At 45.3% G+C, this 19,378-nt stretch overlaps 1 protein-coding gene across 1 annotated transcript; it reads right to left on the bottom strand.

Moving 5' to 3' along the window:
• Nucleotides 1-1,036: 1,036 nt before the first annotated feature.
• Nucleotides 1,037-9,032, bottom strand: cfl2 (cofilin 2 (muscle)). Its single transcript, XM_079262378.1, has 4 exons — nucleotides 8,939-9,032; nucleotides 4,542-4,849; nucleotides 3,415-3,491; nucleotides 1,037-1,998 (listed from the first exon to the last, which is right to left on the bottom strand). The coding sequence occupies exons 1-4, from the start codon at nucleotides 8,939-8,941 to the stop codon at nucleotides 1,886-1,888; spliced, it is 501 nt and encodes a 166-aa protein (XP_079118504.1). The 5' UTR covers nucleotides 8,942-9,032; the 3' UTR covers nucleotides 1,037-1,885.
• Nucleotides 9,033-19,378: the final 10,346 nt, after the last annotated feature.

Genomic DNA, 19,378 nt, shown 5'->3' with positions numbered 1-19,378 from the left:
CCAAGATGTTTGGATGCTGGTCAGTCTGCTTCTAAAAGCTTCTCACAGATTTCATTCAGTTTACTGCTTTTACATGCTAAACTAGTACATGTTAGACCAGTACTGGACATTAGACTAGTTCTGGACAGGGTGGATCTTAACTTTTCCTCTCAGCTGTGCTGATTCATTAGCTCCTCTCAGAAGTGAAAGCTTTCTACTCATCCTGGCATGCCGTCTCGGATCCTGTAACCAGCTAAAACCAGAATAATTTCACCCAGAACTTGGTTGCCAGGAGACAACTGGATGAGGAAACGCCCATCACTGATAAAACTCTTCTGACTGGGTTCTGAAAAAGCCTTTGAAAGATTTTCAAGTCATGCTTGAGTTTGACTGGAACACACCTCACAGCAAATATATTGATCCGGTTTGATCTTCTCATCGGCTTCCTAATAAATAAATAGTTCCAGATTTTCCCATCCGAGCTCTTCACTGCATGTTTACTCCTGGTTGGTGGTTCTGAAGGCAGACTGGGAGGCTGGTTGGTGGTTCTGAAGGCAGACTGGGAGGCTGGTTGGACGTTCTGAAGGCAGACTGGGAGGCTGGTTGGACGTTCTGAAGGCAGACTGGGAGGCTGGTTGGACGTTCTGAAGGCAGACTGGGAGGCAGGGTGGTGGTTCTGAAGGCAGACTGGGAGGCAGGGTGGTGGTTCTGAAGGCAGACTGGGAGGTAGGTTGATGGTTCTGAAGTAGACTGGGAGGCTGGGCCTTCAGACATTAATCAGATGGGGTCCTTTTTTATTATTTAAAAGAAGACAGTTGTTATAAATGGTTCGGCTCCTGGAACAGGTTTGCATTACTGGTGATTTTGCTGTGAACAGATTCTGTATGAATAAAGATTAACAGAACCCGCTGCTTTACTTCGATCAGAACTGAGGTGTGTAATGCCGAACATAATGGATCCACGTGCAGAACCAGTTAAACCAGCCTGGTGTTTATGATCGCAGACCTGTGTCTGACTGACTGATTGGTGGAAGTAGAGACAAAGCAGGAGGCTTCAGATCTGCCACAGGCTTTTATTGCAAAGTGGCTTCCTGTGATCTCAGAAACAACGTTCCACTTTAAGGCTGCAGATATTGTTGTTGTGGGGGGGGTGTCATCTCTCACTGCTGGGGTCAGATCTGCTTCCTGTAGTGCTTCTTTACCAAACAAAAGTGCACCCTGACTCTGTGACGGATACATTCAAACTGAAATAAGGCTAAACGATGGGAAGTGTGACGTGGATGAAAACGGAGGTAAACAAACTAGAGTGGAAACAAGAATACAGAGAAGTCAACATCAGGATCTTCTGTCTCAACCTGTAGTGTTTCTGCAAAAAGTGCTGGATAAGCGTCTTCTCCTGGATGCATAGTCTAACACGACATGACTGCCTGGCCGAATGTTCTGGAAAGGAAACAAGTCTACAATAATAAATAAAGTCATAAGTAAAACGCGTGATGAGTGCGAGCCGTGTGCAACAGGAGGCGGTGCTTCGTGGCGCTCTCTTCCCACACATGGCCGCTTCCTTCTTGTAGACTTTTTGGCAAAACTCTGGCTGTGAGGGAGAGATGGAGAGACGACCTTCCTGGGGGTTGATAGTGTTGTCGTTGTGTTTCTGCTAGGTGAACAGAAGTCACGTAGCAACAAACTGGGAGGGGTTTGCATATAATTATGTTAATGAGATCTCCATGTTGGAAAAAAGCAAAAGGAACCAAAAACAAAGAAAACAAGAGGCATAAAAACGCCTTCATGACATGGATATAGACAGAGCAAGCTGCTGGGTGAAATGGCGGTGTTCAGGTGGGGGTCGGTTGCTTCGGTCCTGATGGCACGGCGGTTGGCTTGACTTCGCTCAGCTCGTCACTGTGACATCACAGCGGCTTGCCCTCCAGAGACACCACCACGTTCCCGCCGAGCTTCTCGGCCAGCGTGCTGCGGTCCTGGATGTCATCCAGCCCGTTCACCTGCCACTCATGCTTGATACCTGAGGGGAGACAGGTGAGTCACGAGGGTCAGGACACCACACCATTCAACCAACCACAACAATTTCAGACAATGACATCATCGCTGAGGTCATACAGCAGCCGCGTTCAGACAGGCGGTGGTTTACATACGACCCAAAGCTGCTGCCTCACACCCACAAACCACCTCAGATTAACGCTACACACCACCGCCACACGTTTCAGTAACTGGGAGAGCGGAAAAATGACCAGATCAAGACGTGAAAAACAGCTTTTCGCTTCCAGCTAACTGGGATTAAACGTTCGCCGCTTTCAGACATGCTGACATCATCTGAAAGTTGGAAGAAATAAAAGATTTTATGTGAAGAAAAAGATCAAAATAGAAAACATGAAAATGTAAAATGGAATGAATAAAAGATCTGCTGCAGATGAAGGAACTGCGTCGACAGGTCTTGGCGGACACTTCCGGAAATCCTACATCAGGATCACAGATCAGACTCCACAAGGTGAATAAAACGTTCCATGTGTTCAACACGGCTGCATTCAGCTGGTTCCGCATCGTCGCCGCCAGCAGGCCCGTTAGCTTCTACGTTAAAGCTAACACCAACACCGTACATGTCGCCATGACCAACAAAACAAGACCGGATGTGCCAGAAACACTGCGTCGTCACCGGTTGCCGTGCAGGTTTGTGATCACATTTCTGTCTGAATGTTCGATGCATGCGATAGCAGGCTCCTGTAGCCGACAGCGGATTGGTCAGACAGCCAAGAGAAAATGTGACATCATATGATGTCATCAGCTCAATGAGCGAAACCATTTCTCAGCATCATCACTCCGAACCAGAGTCAGTCACAGAGCCCATTATCAGATTACCCCCCCTCCCAACTCAGATGTCTTGTCTGTATCTGAGCACGTGTAAAAAAACTGCAGCAGCCCTGCAGCTCATTGTTGTTTTGATCCAAGTTATTTATAATTCATAATAAACAGAAGTTTCTGATAAGATTCTTGTGGAAACAGCAACTTGTCCATAAATACGTTGTTGCAGCTCGTTCATAAAGAATTGCGTCAATTTGTTGTTCATCAATCATAATCAGCTGTTCTGTGTTCCCATGGCGACACCTCCTTTCATGGGACATCTGCAGATCTGGCGGATCTGGAACGGCGACTAGCTGGTAAGGAATTCAGAGACGACCTGAACGAGCCGCTCAGAAAGCGCCGTTTTACACCAGTCAGGAATGTAAAAAACATGGAAACTAGTGGAGTTTCACACTTGTATAACGACCCCGTTGCAAACTGGAACATGGCAAAGGAGCATCTGGAAGTAAAGTTTTTTTTTTTTTAGACATTTCTAGACTTTTTAGGACTCGTCAGGAAGCCACCTTTTGGAGCGCCGGCCGAAGGTTTGTGGACAGACTGGCTACCGCGTCACAAGGCTCACCTGTGAACTTCTTTTTGATGGCATCTTTAGAGCTGGCGTAGATCATCTTGCTCTTCAGCGGAGCGCTCTCTGGAGCCCTGTGGAGACGCAGGACATCTAGGTCAGACGGACGCTTTTAGAAAACACAAATCTGCAGATACGGATGCATTCTGATCACCGTCACCCTGTCGGCTTCTTCACAGCTTTATTTCTACCTGATCAGCAAGAAAACGGTGGTCACGGGACCAACACGTTTTAACTGGACAGCAGTTTAATCAGGCAGAGTTTTTATAAAGCTTCAACCTGATTGGACATAGAAGCTGATGTTAAAAGTAGCTGCAGGCATTCGGACAGCATCCAGCACAGCCACGTCAACCAACCAGCAAACTGCCGCTGGTCACTTAACGGAGAGCCGGCACCTTTTACTTTATCCAACTTTTAACCCCAGACGTCAGGATTTCAGGACAGCCGCATTTTAACGTCATGAAGCCAAATCATGTCAGATTAATACATCAATAGTTAAGCTCTCCGATTGGTGGGGAATTTGACAGAAAGTAGCCTCATTATCATTTCCAGGTGAAAACAGATCTCATAGGTGACGTTCACAACGTGCCAAAGTGCGACAAAAACATATTTCTGCAATCCGCCCTTTTCCCTGGAGAGCAGGCATTAGTCTCCGTGGATCGCATCTGAAGCCGGATACCTGATCGGAGACCTGAGCCGGCTCCAGCACCGTGTGGACACGGCCTTAGCAACATGGGCTTGATGGTGATGAAGATGTGATACATAATGGTGGATTTACCATCTAGAGTCTGTGAATAAAAACTACATGTATCTGGATTGTAAACCTCCTGGACAGATAGAAATTCAGACGACCACCCTGCTAGAGGTCTAGCAGCGTTTTAAGGGGTAAAAAAAAAAACAAAAAAAAAACGAACTTTTCTGACTCATGAAGACTTCTACGAGTTACCATGGTAACTTGTCAGGTGGAGATCAGCTAAATGTTTTCCAAATGATCCTCGTTGGGAAGAGAAGGTCCAAGCCATGAACTGATTAGCATGACTGAGATGGTCCACCCAACCCACCCCTACCTAACCCTCCCAACCCCATCCCTACCTAACCCAACCCAACCCCTCCCAGTACTGTACCAGAAGATGAAAACCAGGTCCTCCTTCTTGGACTCCTTTGTTTCATAGGTGGCATCGTACAGGCCGTATCTACAGTCATTGGGGGGGAGGAGCTTGACGAAGCAGCCATAAGGGTCGTCCACAGTCTCGCCGATGTCTCCCACCAGGATCTGCTTTCCCTCTTCCACGATGATCTTCTTCTTGTCCTCACTGAGACAAAACAGCACGGCCTTCTTCCTCTTCTTCACTTCATCCTGAGTGGAAGACTTCCTCACCTTCATTTCGTTGAACACCCTGATGACCTCATCGTTCACTGTCACACCTGATGCCTGCAGAAAAGCAGCAGCACACACATCAGACCCAACTGGGACAACAAGTCTGATCCAGTTCAAACTGGAAAATGAACTGAGTCAGACTAAACTCAGGTGTTCCTCCCACCACATGGTGGCAGAACCGAGCTCCGCTGTCAGACAACACCGGGCGCCAGTAGGCGGGAACAGAGGCATGCTTCTGTGCAGAAATGTCCAGATTATAACGTAACAGTAAATCATTATTTAGAGAAAATAATCCTGTCTCTTTTCATTGGCGCTGTACATTAGCGGCATCCTTCACCGTTTCACCTACAACAACCAGCTCAACCTAATTTTTCTTTTACATGAGATTTACCACTTTTCCTTGATGCATCCGCATCTATCACCCATTCAGGCCTCATATGAAGCCTTCGCTGATGAAAGCACCAAGTCAGAGGGACTGAAATGCTGTGCTGGCAAACAGCAGTGACAACGTGGACGCGATCAGCCTAGAGAACACTTTTCCTCTGTAGCTTGTCGTCTTTATTCCAGGATTTGTTCTGGTCATCAGAAAAGCAAACCGTACTTCCCGTTTAGCAGCAGGTCACACTGGAAGTAACTTATGCAGACCGGAAGTGATGCACGAGACCGAAGGTTGTTTTTTTTTTTTTTTATTTATGTTGACCTTTTTGTTGAGCGAAGCGTCGATTACTTGACTTTTAATTGATTAAATGAAATACTTGATGAAAAGTTGCAGTCCTCCTCCTGGTGCACTGATCTTTTCCCAACAGGACATTTGATCAACATTCTCCCAACTAGCAAATACCAGACTACAGGGAGGTGGTCTGGTGGTTCAGTGTGATTAAAAAAAATCTAAAGATCAAACTGCTTAAACCTCCATACAGACCACATATACTGTGTCTTTCCCTTTTTTATTCTAAATGCAAATGACAAAACAAAAACACATGGACATGCAGAAAAAGATTTTTTCTCATTCTTGTGGCCTCGACAGCAGGAACAAAGTCAGCTGTTCACCGCTTCTCTGCTATGCTAATGCTATCTGATTGTATCTGCTGTGGAACGTGCAGTCAGTCAGCGACAACCGTTCTAGTGGGGGACAACCGGTCTGGTGGAGGATGTATGTTTGGTTGCACAATAATTGTTTACCAGCCAACCAGACCTTTCAAGCGGACCAGAGTTCCCACATCAGACCTAGGTGGGTGCTCATACCAAACGAACTGTACCATCCCTAAAAGCAGACATGGGTCTGATTAAAGCAGACCAAGCAGCATTAGGACACGCCCACATCAGCCTTTCTAATCCGAGTCTGTTAGCTCGGAAAGCTGCTCGCTTGGGGAAATGTGAACACGCCAAATGAATTCTGGTCTGGACCAAAGAAACGGACACGGTCCACCTACCAACGCAGGTCTCGGCTCGTTTCAAGCGGACCAAATACAGGAAGCGGACTACAAACCAAGTCCCTTCCTGCATGGCGCACCATTGCATTGTGGGTAAATCCATAGCGATGGCGTTAAGGGTCCTCTGCCTCGTCTGGTGTTCATACTTCGTCCATTGTTGCAGTGGATTTCTGCAGTTTACTTGCATAAGACAATAAAAACCCAAAACAGCCATAGTTTGGTCTCCATGTTTAACTGGCAGGTGGAGGAAACAGAGTTTTCTTCTTCACGCCGGTCTTGTCTTCTCTTCTGCTAAATACTAGTGCAGCGCCACCTCTGGTGGGAATGGGGATAAATTATTCTAATGGTTTGACCAAAGTGCAGCGAGAAGTCCGCATGGATACACCCCCCTACAGCTGGACTGAGTACCCGTTCGGACAGAGTCTAGCGGACTGTCCTGATGGGAATACATCAGTTGTGTGAAGGTGCCCTTAAACTTCAACGTAGAACTGCAGATTTGTAATAGTTTGTAGAGAATAAAGAGTCATTCTGTCTTCTGTTTAGGTGTTTATCCTAATTTGAAGTCTTGTTCAAGTCAGGAACACATCTGAGTAAATGTCAAACAGCAGCATAGCATTTTACTCAGTCCCATACCCACTGCACTGTCACCAAATACCAGTCACTTCATGACCAGATCCACAGATCGGCTAACCTTGATAGATTAGTAAAAAAAACAATTCTGAAGATTTAAAGTGCCGTTTCGTACAGCATTTGGCACATTTCCGTAAAACCAAACTGTAAACATAAACAGTACATGCCAAGGTTTGGACACACCTAATGGGAATGGCTGGGAGAGTCCAAAGCTTTCGCTGCTGCAGGAAATCATTAACCCCAACAGCTACAGACGCAGAAATGAATCTGTTTAACATGAACATGTCAGCTCTGTTTCTTCTTACAGAAATGATCTCTTCTGGAGTTTACGCTGTCCTGTTAACTGTGGGCAGAACTTTTCAAAAGTTACAGATGACTTATCTAAATTGGACTGGATGTGAGGCATGGCTCAACTTCCACACATAAACTTCCACCGATCCTCATTGAGCTGTGGTGCTGACATCAGGTCAGCAACAGGTTTTTTTTTAAATTTCTATTTACCTTTCTGACCTGGATATAAAGATTCATCAATCCAAATAGCTGTGCTCTAAAAGGCTTTACCTTCAACAACGCAGCTCAACTCTGTATTTTAAAACAAATGTGGTTCTTTAAGACCTTTTAATTCATTGATTAAATTAATGAGCAAAAATAACTTTGAAAGATATTCATTCAGAAAGAAGAAATAAAAAAACATGGTGGGAACAAATTGATTTCGATAATCCAGAAAAAAGTAACAGAAGACAATTTCATAGGAAGTAAATGTCAGTTACTTTTATCAATTTCTATTTCAGAAAAAAAGACAAACATGTATTTAATATTATATCGCAAATTAAAAAATAATGTGAAGAGCTGACGTCATGGATCAGTCCAATCCTGATTGGCTAAAAGTTAGAACTGGATATAAACCTCTACCTTAGGTTTTTTTTTCACATAGAATTACATTTGGTAAAATCGATAATATGCTCATGGATTTCGGAGAAGACATCCCAAGAGAGATTCAAGAAGAGGTGAGATTCACAAGGTCTGATGTCATGGTCTGCAGAATCTGAATTGGTTGTTTACTTTGTAATCATGTTTCTATGTATTTTCACAGTACAGCTTTGTCTATTTCAACCGGTATAAAAAAAAGAAACCGCTACTAATTTAAAAAAATAAAAATAAAAAAAGATCAGCTTCATGGTACAATTTTATTCACATGAAACTTAGTTGCACTATAACCACAAAGCAGATCTTTATTCGGTTTCTTTCTGCTGACGGTACCGACGGTACCAAACCTTCCTGACGGTACCGACCCTTTCTGACTTAAACGCAGCGTGTAGATCAGGTTGTACTGCCCCCAGGTGGCCGAACACCGCTTCGACACGGCGCAGTGTTGCGGGAGCGGAGACCCGCAGACCGGGGCTTCGCTCCGGCCTAACCGGGGAATGGTAGACGTGATTTTCACAACATGCTGTAACTTGGTATGTGAAACCTTCCTTTCCCTTGGAGGCCCCCAAAACGAGCTAAACAAACAAAATGTGAACATATGAACAGCCAGCGAGGTCCGTTTCCGCCTCGCGGATATTTTAATAAACCCAAACTGGGTCTTGTTGAAGAACCGATCCGCCCGCCGGCTTTCACACCATCACGGTCTGGCTCGGTGAACTGGGGGACCCCCACCCCCCAGTACCGCTGCAATGGTCCATTGACTCCGGATGGTGTGGTTCGGTGCGGGCGGCTGTGTGTGGGTGGACAGGCCGGACAGGACCACAGCCTGGTTAAGATGGCCACCTGAAGCCACACGGCCAGCGGCGGCCCAGCTCCGTGTCGCAGATCGTCTCAAAATCTCAGCTGCTACAATCTGTCAAACTCATTAAACCGACTTAAAGTAGAACAAACCATGGAACCATAACAGTTTAAAACGCCGAGAATACATAATACCCGTCTGGATGTGCAGGCCGAGAGGAGCGGCAGCCATGCTAGCTAACAGCACGCTCCACGCCGCGGTGGTCCGCGTGACCTGCGGGAACCCCACCGCAAAACCAACCCATGTCTCCGCAACCAGATCCCCGTCGAGGGACGGTCTCCCACCAGTCCTTACCATGTTGCTCCGGGCTTTGTCTGCACCGCGCCGCTCTCTGATCAGCGTGTGTCGGGCTGTACGGTGGCGGGGAATGTAGCCGGCCGACCGGGGGGGGGGGGGGGGGGGGGGGGGGGGGGGGGGAAGCAGGAGGAAGCTGCGGGGCGGGGCAGGAGGAAGCGTCGGGGCGGGGCGGGGGGGGGGGGGGGGAAGCAGGAGGAAGCTGCGGGGCGGGGCAGGAGGAAGCGTCGGGGCGGGGCGGGGTGTAAAGCTGCGGGGGGGGTGCAAAGAGGAAGCTGCGGCGCGTGTGGGGAGAGTAGGAGGAAGCTGCGGGGCCTACACTTACACTTTACAAATAAATGGTTTGGAGGCGCATGGAGACCCATCCAAGATGGCGGTCAGACGTCAGCTCGTAGAGGCCATAGACATAATACACATAGACGCCTCATTGAGCGCTGGAGACTGAACCAGCGTTGCCGCCATATTGGATGGGTCTCTGCTTTCGAGTCTTGCTGCAGAGTCAACGGGGTTTCCCCACATAACTGTTTTCTGTGGAACAACGCCTATATATTACACACAAACAAAACACTTTTCCACATAACTGGTTTATAAATAATGTTAACACAATGAAAATTTTCTAAATGCAAATGATAAATTTTATTCTTATGAGGTGTTTATGGAAAAATATGACATTGATGCTTCACAAAGACAGTTTTACGTGGTAGCATAAATACCTCCACCAAGGAGTTTGTTTTTACCGGCTTTATCTGTTTGTGTTCAAGATGACTTAAAAAGTTGAGGACGGATTTTCATGAAATTTTCAGGACTTGTTGGAAACGTGAAAAGGAAGAACTGATTTACTTTTGGTGCTGATCCGGATCACTGTTTGGATCCAGGAATTTTTTAAAGGCCTTGGCTGAGGTTGACACTCTCAGAGTGTTTTTCTGGGTAACTTTTGAATTGCACAGTTTTGATGCAATACTTTATTTTCAGACTTTGTACAACTGTATCTCCATTTTGATAAATTAATAAATGTAAATAAAAGAAAGAGTCAACCGTAGTCAACAGAAAGCCAGTAACTATTCCCATATTTTGTTCAGCATGCGGTTGTAAAAACCGGCAAAATATTGAAAGCAGATCGTATGCAATTATATTTCATAAGGTTGAATAATAATTTATTTAACCAGATAAAAATAGATAAATCCAAATGCATCAATAAACAATCAAACATGTTAGTATCAAATTCATTTATGTATATTGTAGCTACCTTATGTCTTAGTTAAATAGAAATAAAAATATTTTAGCATAAAAGCACGCTGTTTTTAATGTTTTACAGTGATCTGTTTCATAATATCTCAGTCCTTTGTAAAAAAAAAATCAAACTGGGAGAAAAATCAGATAAAAAATTGGTAAAGTTATTGTTGTGGTTGGGCACTTTTCAAATTAATCAAACTTTATTTACAACAACATTAACAAGGCGATGGCAAACTGTGCAGTTCTCCCTGTAGATCCGGTTTGGTCCAGATTAAATGTCAGGACCATGTGAAACACGAGGTTTATTAACTCTAACATGTCCGACACGTGCAGCGGAGAAACCCAACTTCCGCCTTCCGGACCGTCCCGAACCGTTCGGAACACACGAACAATTAGAATCTGTTCTCCCTTTTCAACGCTCTACGTGGAGAAATCAACAAAATAGTCCAAACCCAGCTTGAAATGTAAAAAAAACAAACAAACAAAAAAAAAACAACAGTATTCAAATTATCTTCTTCTTCATCCTCAGTCGCTTATCCGGGGTCAGGTCGCGGGGGTATGGAAGGCCGGCTGCGCCAAAACGTCTTCAAAATGCGAGTACCGATCGCCTGAAGGCCTTCTGAGCGCCTTCAGAACGTCTTAACATCCATTGGTTGAGGACTATGGGTTAAGCCATTTAATTAAAAATCGTGGGGGCTGCAGGCTGTTGGTTGTCACCAGTGGGTTTTATTAGTAAGCTATTAGAATATTTATTCTTGTTAATGTGGTTGCATTTCATCCATAGTTTTTATAATTAAATGGAAATACAAATAACAAGGTTTGTTATTTGGGGTGAAAGGCAGATTTATTTTAAGCCATATTTCTTTGGTTTGCTCTGGTGATTGCCTGTAATATATTTCAGGAGAGAATTATGATAAAACTGCAGAAATTATGTCAGGCTTGTAGACATAAAACTGCCTTTTAAGTTGGGGACAACTAGCAAGGTCTTGACAGAATCCCTGTCTTTAAGCAGGTTTGTGTTGTCCTTTTAAAACAAAAAGAAGTACAGTCTGCTCTGACCTTTCTTGTAGATGTAGTCAGTGTTGCATTTCCAGTCCAGTTTGTTGTCCAGCTGAACTCCAAGATACTTGTATTCCTCCACCACCTCCACCTCCTCTCCCAGGATGGAAACAGTGCTTTGTTTATTCTTGTTCCTCCTGAAGTCAACAATCATCTCTTTTGTTTTGCTATTTAATATGAGATGATTGTCACCGCACCATTTAACAAACTGACTGACCAGTTCTCTGTACTCTGCTTCTTGTCCATCACTGATACACCCCACAACTGCAGAGTCATCAGAGTATTTCTGCAGATGACAGGACTCAGAGTAGAAGTCTGAGGTCTACAGAGTAAAGAGGAATGGCCAGAGTACAGTTCCTTGTGGTGCACCAGTGCTGCTGACCTCCATCTCAGACACACAACCTTTCAGTCTCACAAACTGGGGTCTGTTTGTGAGGTAGTCATAGATCCAGGTGGTTGTGGAGGTATCCACCAGGAATTTATGGAGCTTCTCACATAAAGCAGGCTGAATGGTATTAAAAGCACTTGAGAAATCAAAGAACATGACCCTCGAATGCCTTCTCCAGGTCCACAAAGCACATGTAGACTGGTCCACAAAGCACATGTAGACTGGTTGGGCAAACTCCCATGCCCCCTCCAGGACCCCAAAGAGGGTATAGAGTTGGTCCACTGTTCCGCGACCAGGACTAAAACCACACTGCTCCTCCTCCATCCGAGATTCGACTATCCGGCGGACCCTCCTCTCCAGGACCCCTAAATAGACCTTACCAGGCAGGCTGAGGAGTGTGATTCCCCTGTAATTAGAACACACCCTCCGGTCCCCCTTCTTAAAAAGGGGGACCACCACCCCCGCCTGCCAGTCCCCAATTGAGTATTCAAATTAATAAAAAAAATTTTTAAAAAAAATGTATTTAGGCATGATTATAAGATCTACAACTGCGCACGTGTCCATGATGTGTGTCCACAGTGTGGTCCATGCTAATGTCGACTGGCATGAAGTAGTTCAGGATAAACAGCATTTAGCATTAGTGCTTTGAGTCAGACTGGAAAAATGATCTAAAGTTAGAAAGACTTCCAACAACATGGAAATTGTTTGGTGAGATGTTGTTTATTTATACTTCTCTACAAACTAGTAACCTTCAATTATTAAAGATGCTTCTAAAACTATTTATTACTTTAATGCTGTGGTGGAATTATGCGTATAGTGTAGTTTTAATATGTTACTCATTTATTAAGTTATATTAAGATATATATTCTGCATAGTTAGAGTAGTTCAGTAAGCTTGCTTTAGTAGATTCATGCATAAAACTAAGTGTTCTGCTCAAGGCCTGTTTCAGCTTTGACTGTTGTTATCTCCAAGCTAGCAGTTGTTTTGACTAGTGCTGCCTGCAAGGGTTGTTTGTGTATGCTTAAAGAACACTGTAGCACTCTGAGCAGGGGCAGAGCTCTCGAGACCTCTCGCCCGCAACATCTGTACATGCCCAATAAATTGAACAGAAAACAGTTGATTTATAGATTTATTTCTCATCGGATAAATTCCACGACAATTTGGTGTCAGAAGTGGGATCCCATGTGTTTCTGCCGGGACCGGACTGAGGGGCAGGCTGCCGGAATCCAAACAGATTCATCTTCAAACCTCGAATAGGCCTTAAGAGTGACGAGGGCCACAGTCACCGGTTTCGGTCAATCACGAAGGGATCTCAACCCACGTGTGGATTTATCTGGTGAGAAGTATATTTTTCCAAATTATAATTTGATTGAAAGTCGTTTTTGATATAATATTATAGACTGAGTGATTCTTAATACTAATTGAACTGAAACAGTTTTGTTTATAAAATTGTCGACTGTTTTCATAATAATGGTGGTTGTGCTCCTTTTCCCCAGGACTGACTTTGACAATAAATAAAAATAAAGCAAAATTAAAACAAAAACAGAGATATAGACTCTACGAGATCAGGTTCCAAAATGAAGCCCTGTGAGTAGTACTACGAGATCAGGTTCCAAAAACGAAGCCCTGTGAGTACGAGATCAGGTTACTAAACGAAGCCCTGTGAGTAGAAATACGAGATCAGGTTCCAAAAAGAAGCCCTGTGAGTAGAAATACGAGATCAGGTTCCAAAACGAAGCCCTGTGAGTACGAGATCAGGTTACTAAACGAAGCCCTGTGAGTAGAAATATGAGATCAGGTTCCAAAAAGAAGCCCTGTGAGTAGTACTACGAGATCAGGTTCCAAAACGAAGCCCTGTAAGTGCGAGACCAGGTTACTAAACGAAGCCCTGTGAGTAGAAATACGAGATCAGGTTCCAAAAAGAAGCCCTGTGAGTAGAAATACGAGATCAGGTTCCAAAACGAAGCCCTGTGAGTACGAGATCAGGTTACTAAACGAAGCCCTGTGAGTAGACTTTTAGGACTGACATAACAGAAATATAAGACCAGGTGACGATGGGGACTATAGGGGGAAAGGAGGAGCAACCTAAACCAAATTTTATGAAGGGGTTTTTAAAGCAGCAATATGTAAGTAAACTATTTAACGTTCTGCTGTGAAGAATGTGGGTTTCCAGAAGGAAGCTTTATGAGCATGTATCAGATGAAAAAGTTGGAACAGAAAAAAAAAAAAAAAAAAAAAAAAGAAAAAGTGTGGGCTGGTTCACTCTCCATAAGAGGAATTAAAAATAGAGGTCTGACCTGCTATTCTCTGGAGAGTTGTGTGGAAATATTGTAGGAGATTTTTGTTGTTTTTGGTGACTCTTTTCATGGGTGGATTAAAACTGTGATTGGCTGGCTTGGTTGACATCACAGGGCCGTAGTGGCCATTCACACAGAAATCAGTGTGTGTGTAAGTTTGCTCATATGGTGGCAAGTCCCGTGAAGGATCTGCAAATGGTAAAGAACAAGAATATATATATATATATATATATATATATATATATATATATATATATATATATATATAAAAGATTGAAAATCAGATCACGGGCATTTCTCCAAAAGATGACAGTAAAGCCTGGTTCAGGCAGACTCTGTTAGATGTGACAGAACGTGCCTGGATGGACCAGGAAAGAAAAGAGAGAATATTATCTTCCCTTAACAGTTTAGTGAAGAGGAGGTTAGAGATTAAATGACAGACAAATATGTATTATTGCAAAGTTTAGCAAATTGTAAGAACTTCAGAAAGAACTGTTAGATGTAGAAGATGAGTTCAGAGCACATCTAACATGTTTACATGTATTTTACAAACAACTGAGTGAGGAAGGCAGAGCAAAGGAATGGAAAACATGAGAGAGGGGAGTGAGGAAGAAGAGTGTGTTCATTCAAGGCCTTATGCTCACTGAAGGGGATGATGTCATAGCATTTTTAGTTGTAACAACACATTGGATGAAGTAAAGAATAAACCGAAAGATGAGGGATGTGATGTGTGGCGTTGGGAGCTGATTCTGTTGGGTTGGTGTGCATTGCGTGGACTGGATGGGCTTGGGCTTCTGTTTAATCCCTTTCAGACATTAAATGGTAACTTTTGTTTCTTTAAGATTACAGTTATTTTTATGTTTATTATGACTAAATAAACTGACGTTGACTGAAAATAAACGGAGAACGACTTTGGGCTGTGCTTGTTAAATACCCAGCTGAGAGAGATCTCAAGCTTTAAAACAGGAACGACACACCAACATCATCTTCATGTGTTAAAGCTGCGTTATCTTCTTGGCGAGGTCATGTTCAGCTTTCCCAGGGAAACACTGACTTATGGATCCACTGCCACTATAGTCTCACACAGATACAGTTATGATCCAAAGTCCAGGATTTTCACAGCACAGAACATGGTCCACATGATATGTTTAACAGTATTCAACAGAAGAACATTATAATTATGAGACTATAATCACATGACTAAATGATTCAGATTCAGCCTCAGAAGCTCGTCTGCTGCACGGCGTCGACCACGGCAGCTCACCGCCCCTTTAACCCTTGTCAGCATGCACCATGGTCTCCACAGGGACCCCAACATGTTAACATGCCCGAGGGGGATTCAGGGGGTGGACTGGGGAGGGGAAAGTTTTGGTCTGGACCACTGCAGAGTTCTGGGTGTCACACATGCTGTCAGTCAGGACACTGGAGCAGAAACGGTCCCTACAACATGCTGCAACACTCCACCTCCCTCCTGTGTCAGCTCTGAGTCCTGGAGCAGGACCTGATATGCAGATGTGACTGCATGGACCCGGCCGCTGCTGATGGGGCCCGGGGATCCCAGAACCAGAGGGTCTGGCAGAGCCCTGCTGGTTGTGACTGTGAACAGTGTGGATATGGATTTTGTGGGGAACATGTGGGCTTGGTTTTCACCTTTGACCTCTGGAGGTGATGGGTCCTCCTTGTCCTCGGACTGGTTGTGGGATTTTCTGGAAGTAAGAGACTAATGGATGTGGCCGGCAGGCAGCACAAGTCCCACCCCGACTACAGAGTCAGATGATGTTTTCTGAAATAAGCTGCACCCTGATTCTGTCAGAAAGACTGTTGTGTTCACTCAGTTCTCTGTGGAAAACCTGGATCTGCTTCCTTGAACCTTTGGCCCCTCCCTGATCCTTTACATGTCAGTCTTTATTAATTACACATATGAACCTGATTTATCAACCAGGAAGCTTTAATAGACATGTATTGGGCACTTCCTGGCATGAATTTCTGCTTGTATGCTGATTGGTGGGCAGGGTGTGGTGACTGTAGTGGATCTGATTCCTGAGCAGACCGAGTGGTCCGAGCTGAATGATTATACACACCTACATATATTCCTGGCCTTGTATCCACATGACCAGGCCACACAATTAGGCCAGAGATCAAACATTTTCATTATTTCTGCTTAGCTTCATACTACACTTTGAACATGCATACAAAGTTCTGCAGTCCTGCAGACTTTTGCAACTGAACAAGGTCCCAGTATTTTCTCTGCTCTGCTGCTGTGAAGCAAAACATCAGTTCTTACAGACAAAACAACTTCTGGCACGCTCTACATCTCTAGCTGTGCCTTATCACAAAACATTTATCTTAAGTGTCTCTGACAAAACATGCACCAGGCAGGCTGTTACGGTGGCAAACCTGTTTAAAGACAGCACACAGATGATCTCTGAGTATTCCCGGCTCGTGTACATTTCTAAATTTTCAGCCCAGACAACATAAGGCTGCATTAACTGTATGACAATAAATAAGGTGGTAATATACTGGCTTCGGTGTACGCCACTCAGGTGCAATATGTCCAATCGAAGAAAAATATTAGGGAGGGTTGGAATCCTCCATGTTTTTATTTGCTGACAGCCCGGTGTGTTAGTCCTGATCTGACTAAGTTAGTCCTATTAATTTCACATCAAGTGCTTTTATTTGACGAAGGGAAGCAACTCTTGTGAAGGCTGCCAGTAGACAGCCCGTTCTCTGGCTCAACATGCTCAACAAACAAATATTTGTACCCTGTAGGTCTTCAAAATACCATAAACGTGAGGCCGATCATCTGGGATAATATTGATCTTTCCAAGGTTAAGCTAGTTATGCTAGACCGTTAGCCTTGGCCTTTTCTGATACACACATTTGTGTTAAGTCCAGTGGAGAAGTGTGTGTAACAGTGAAAAAACAACGTTCTCAAGAAGGAAGTGTTGCTGTGTGTGTGTGTGTGTGTGTGTGTGTGTGTGTGTGTGTGTGAGTCTTGTTGTAGTGGATGAAATCATCTTTAACATCAGTGTTGGATGTTTTATTCCCGGTTTGACTGTCGATCGACACACAGTCCTACATCCAGCCTCTCTACTCCCCGCTCCTGCCGATGACACGCACCATGACTGTGTGGCTGGACTGGCCATCCTCTGCACCCCCAGACCTGACCTCTCTGATCGACCTCTAGTTGACCCTGACTTGATGGCTCCGCTCTCAGAACCCAGACCCAGGTGTGGGTTTTGGAGCGCTGTGGAAACACCGTGGTTTCCTGACATCTGATGGTGACCCAGTTCGTCACCGTCGCCTTATTGACTCCCTTCTTTCTGCCATTTTGCTCCCTGGACAGGTTGCTGTATGTACACGTGCACTAACTCTTCTGACCCTGTCTCTACAGGTGACTCTCCTGCAGATGAAGGCTGCGTCTCTGACCCACCCTCCTTTTACAGCCTCTCACTTCCTCTTTTCTCTCACGGCCCACAGATGGAGAGATTTCCTCCTTGGTCTCTCTCAGGCCTTTTCAGGCCTCTTGGACCAAAGCACTTCCTCTTGTGCTGTTGTCCATGCGCATGCGTAAAAGGGGAGGACCAAATTGGTTCCCCCGTAAATTCTTTTTGCAGGTCCACCCGAATGGGCATGGGCCCCTCCGAGGCTCCCCCTCCTGGCACGACCCTGTGTGATAGTAATGTTTTAACATACTGTGCTGATCTCATGTGAACCTTTTCAGGCATTTGCTCTCAGGTTGCTGCAGACCTTCCTGAACCAGCGTCTAAGCAGCTCTGTTTACTTCAGCCTGGAGACTTTGTACTGATGAGAAGCTTCAAACGTCAGTGCTGGGACCACCTATTTCACATTCTTCTGGCGACCCAGACAGATGACCGTGCTACTTGGCTACCGTAATACCATATCATTGCTGCAGGGTGGTTCCTACACTGACCGTGGCTCCCCGGCTTGCTGCTGATCCTGACGCAGCAGTGTAACGCACCACCCGACAGAGGGCAGAATAATCCCTGTGGTAGCGTGGGTAGTGAGACAGTCTACTCTCACACCTGAAGACCAGCCGCCGTTCTCAAGCAATCTCAGTGTGGAGTGTAATTAGCGTCCACCTGCAACAGTAGCGTGCCAAGCTCCAACGCAAGCTCCGCCCACACGGCATCATAGAGAGAGATCGACCCTGGCATCCATTTAGGGTTCATGTCTGATCATTAAAGAGCTCAATGTGTTGTTTGGTTATTTTAGCTATCATCATTGTGTTTCCTATTGTCTTCTTTAATCAATCTGCTTCACCCCCTGTTAACCGCTCTGCCACTCACTACAGTTCCTTCTCTGCCCCGCGGTCGCTGAGTGCCCAGAGGGGTTCTGAGGGCAACCTCCGGCGGTTAAAAGTGAAGCCTATGCTGAAGTGCATTCAGCTGCAGTTGCCCCTTCATCCGCTAGGGGCTGGCTCCAAAACAGAGCAAATCCCCATAGACTCCCATGTCCCATGTTCCCATGCGGGTCCTTTTTATTGACAGGTACCAATCTCTGGCTTCAAGGACGAAGGACATAGAACAACCACGGTTTTTAGCCGGTGATCAATGTGACTTAGCTTTAGCCCGCTTACCTCCGTTAGCTGGGTAGCTCCCGTTATCTCGGGGTTAGCTCGGTTAGCTTTTAGCTACAGAAGCCTCAGAGTTCACTCGATGTCCATCATCCGCCGTGACGCTCACAGCCCCCCTCTCAGCTCCACCTCTTTGTCCATATTTGTGTTTTCCGGGCGAGACGACGCGCATGACGCTACCAACATGGCGACGGTAGGAACCGCCCACCGAGCTTCAATTCGGCTTTTCAGGAACCTATGGGTGACGTCACGGAGACCCCGTCCATCTCTTTATACAGTCTGTGGTTCTAACAGGTAGACGCGCCGTCATGTATTTCCCTGCTAGCACTCTGAGGAGCCCCTGTGCGGTCTACTCTGTCATTATGATACATGCGCCATGTGTGTGCTCTGGTTCTTTGGATGGCATGGTGATCGGTGGACCAGTTACCAGTGGTGTTTTTCTGATTCCACTTCTGCGTCTACTTGGGGGACCATTTTTTCCTAAACTGGAACTGACTGGTCTCCTTCCTCCTACGTGGATAATAAGAATTCTCGCAGGTGGTCTTGTGTGTTGAAATTAGACCTGACTAAGGCTACTTTGGTGTTCACGTTTAACACTACCTCTGAAGCCCTTTTGTCACATCCTCCTCCTAGTCGATATCGGGGTGGTACTTTTAGTAACTCCTGTTGTCATGTGAGGTTATTTGTGTATGTTCCGGGCCCTCGCCGGGACCCGTTAGAAGATTTTCTCTTTGCAGTGATGTCGCATCGTCGCCTCGTAGCTTGGCTGAGTCCTATGCTGATTTCCTGGGTCCCACGTCTGAACTTGAGAAGTAAGTGGATGATTGCTTTGAGATGATGACTGGCATGTCTGCTCAGAGTAATAA

The sequence above is a fragment of the Telmatherina bonti genome (assembly GCF_933228915.1).
Source record: "Telmatherina bonti genome assembly, chromosome: 22".
NCBI lineage: Eukaryota > Metazoa > Chordata > Actinopteri > Atheriniformes > Telmatherinidae > Telmatherina > Telmatherina bonti.
This window is presented reverse-complemented; position numbering and strand designations above follow the sequence as displayed.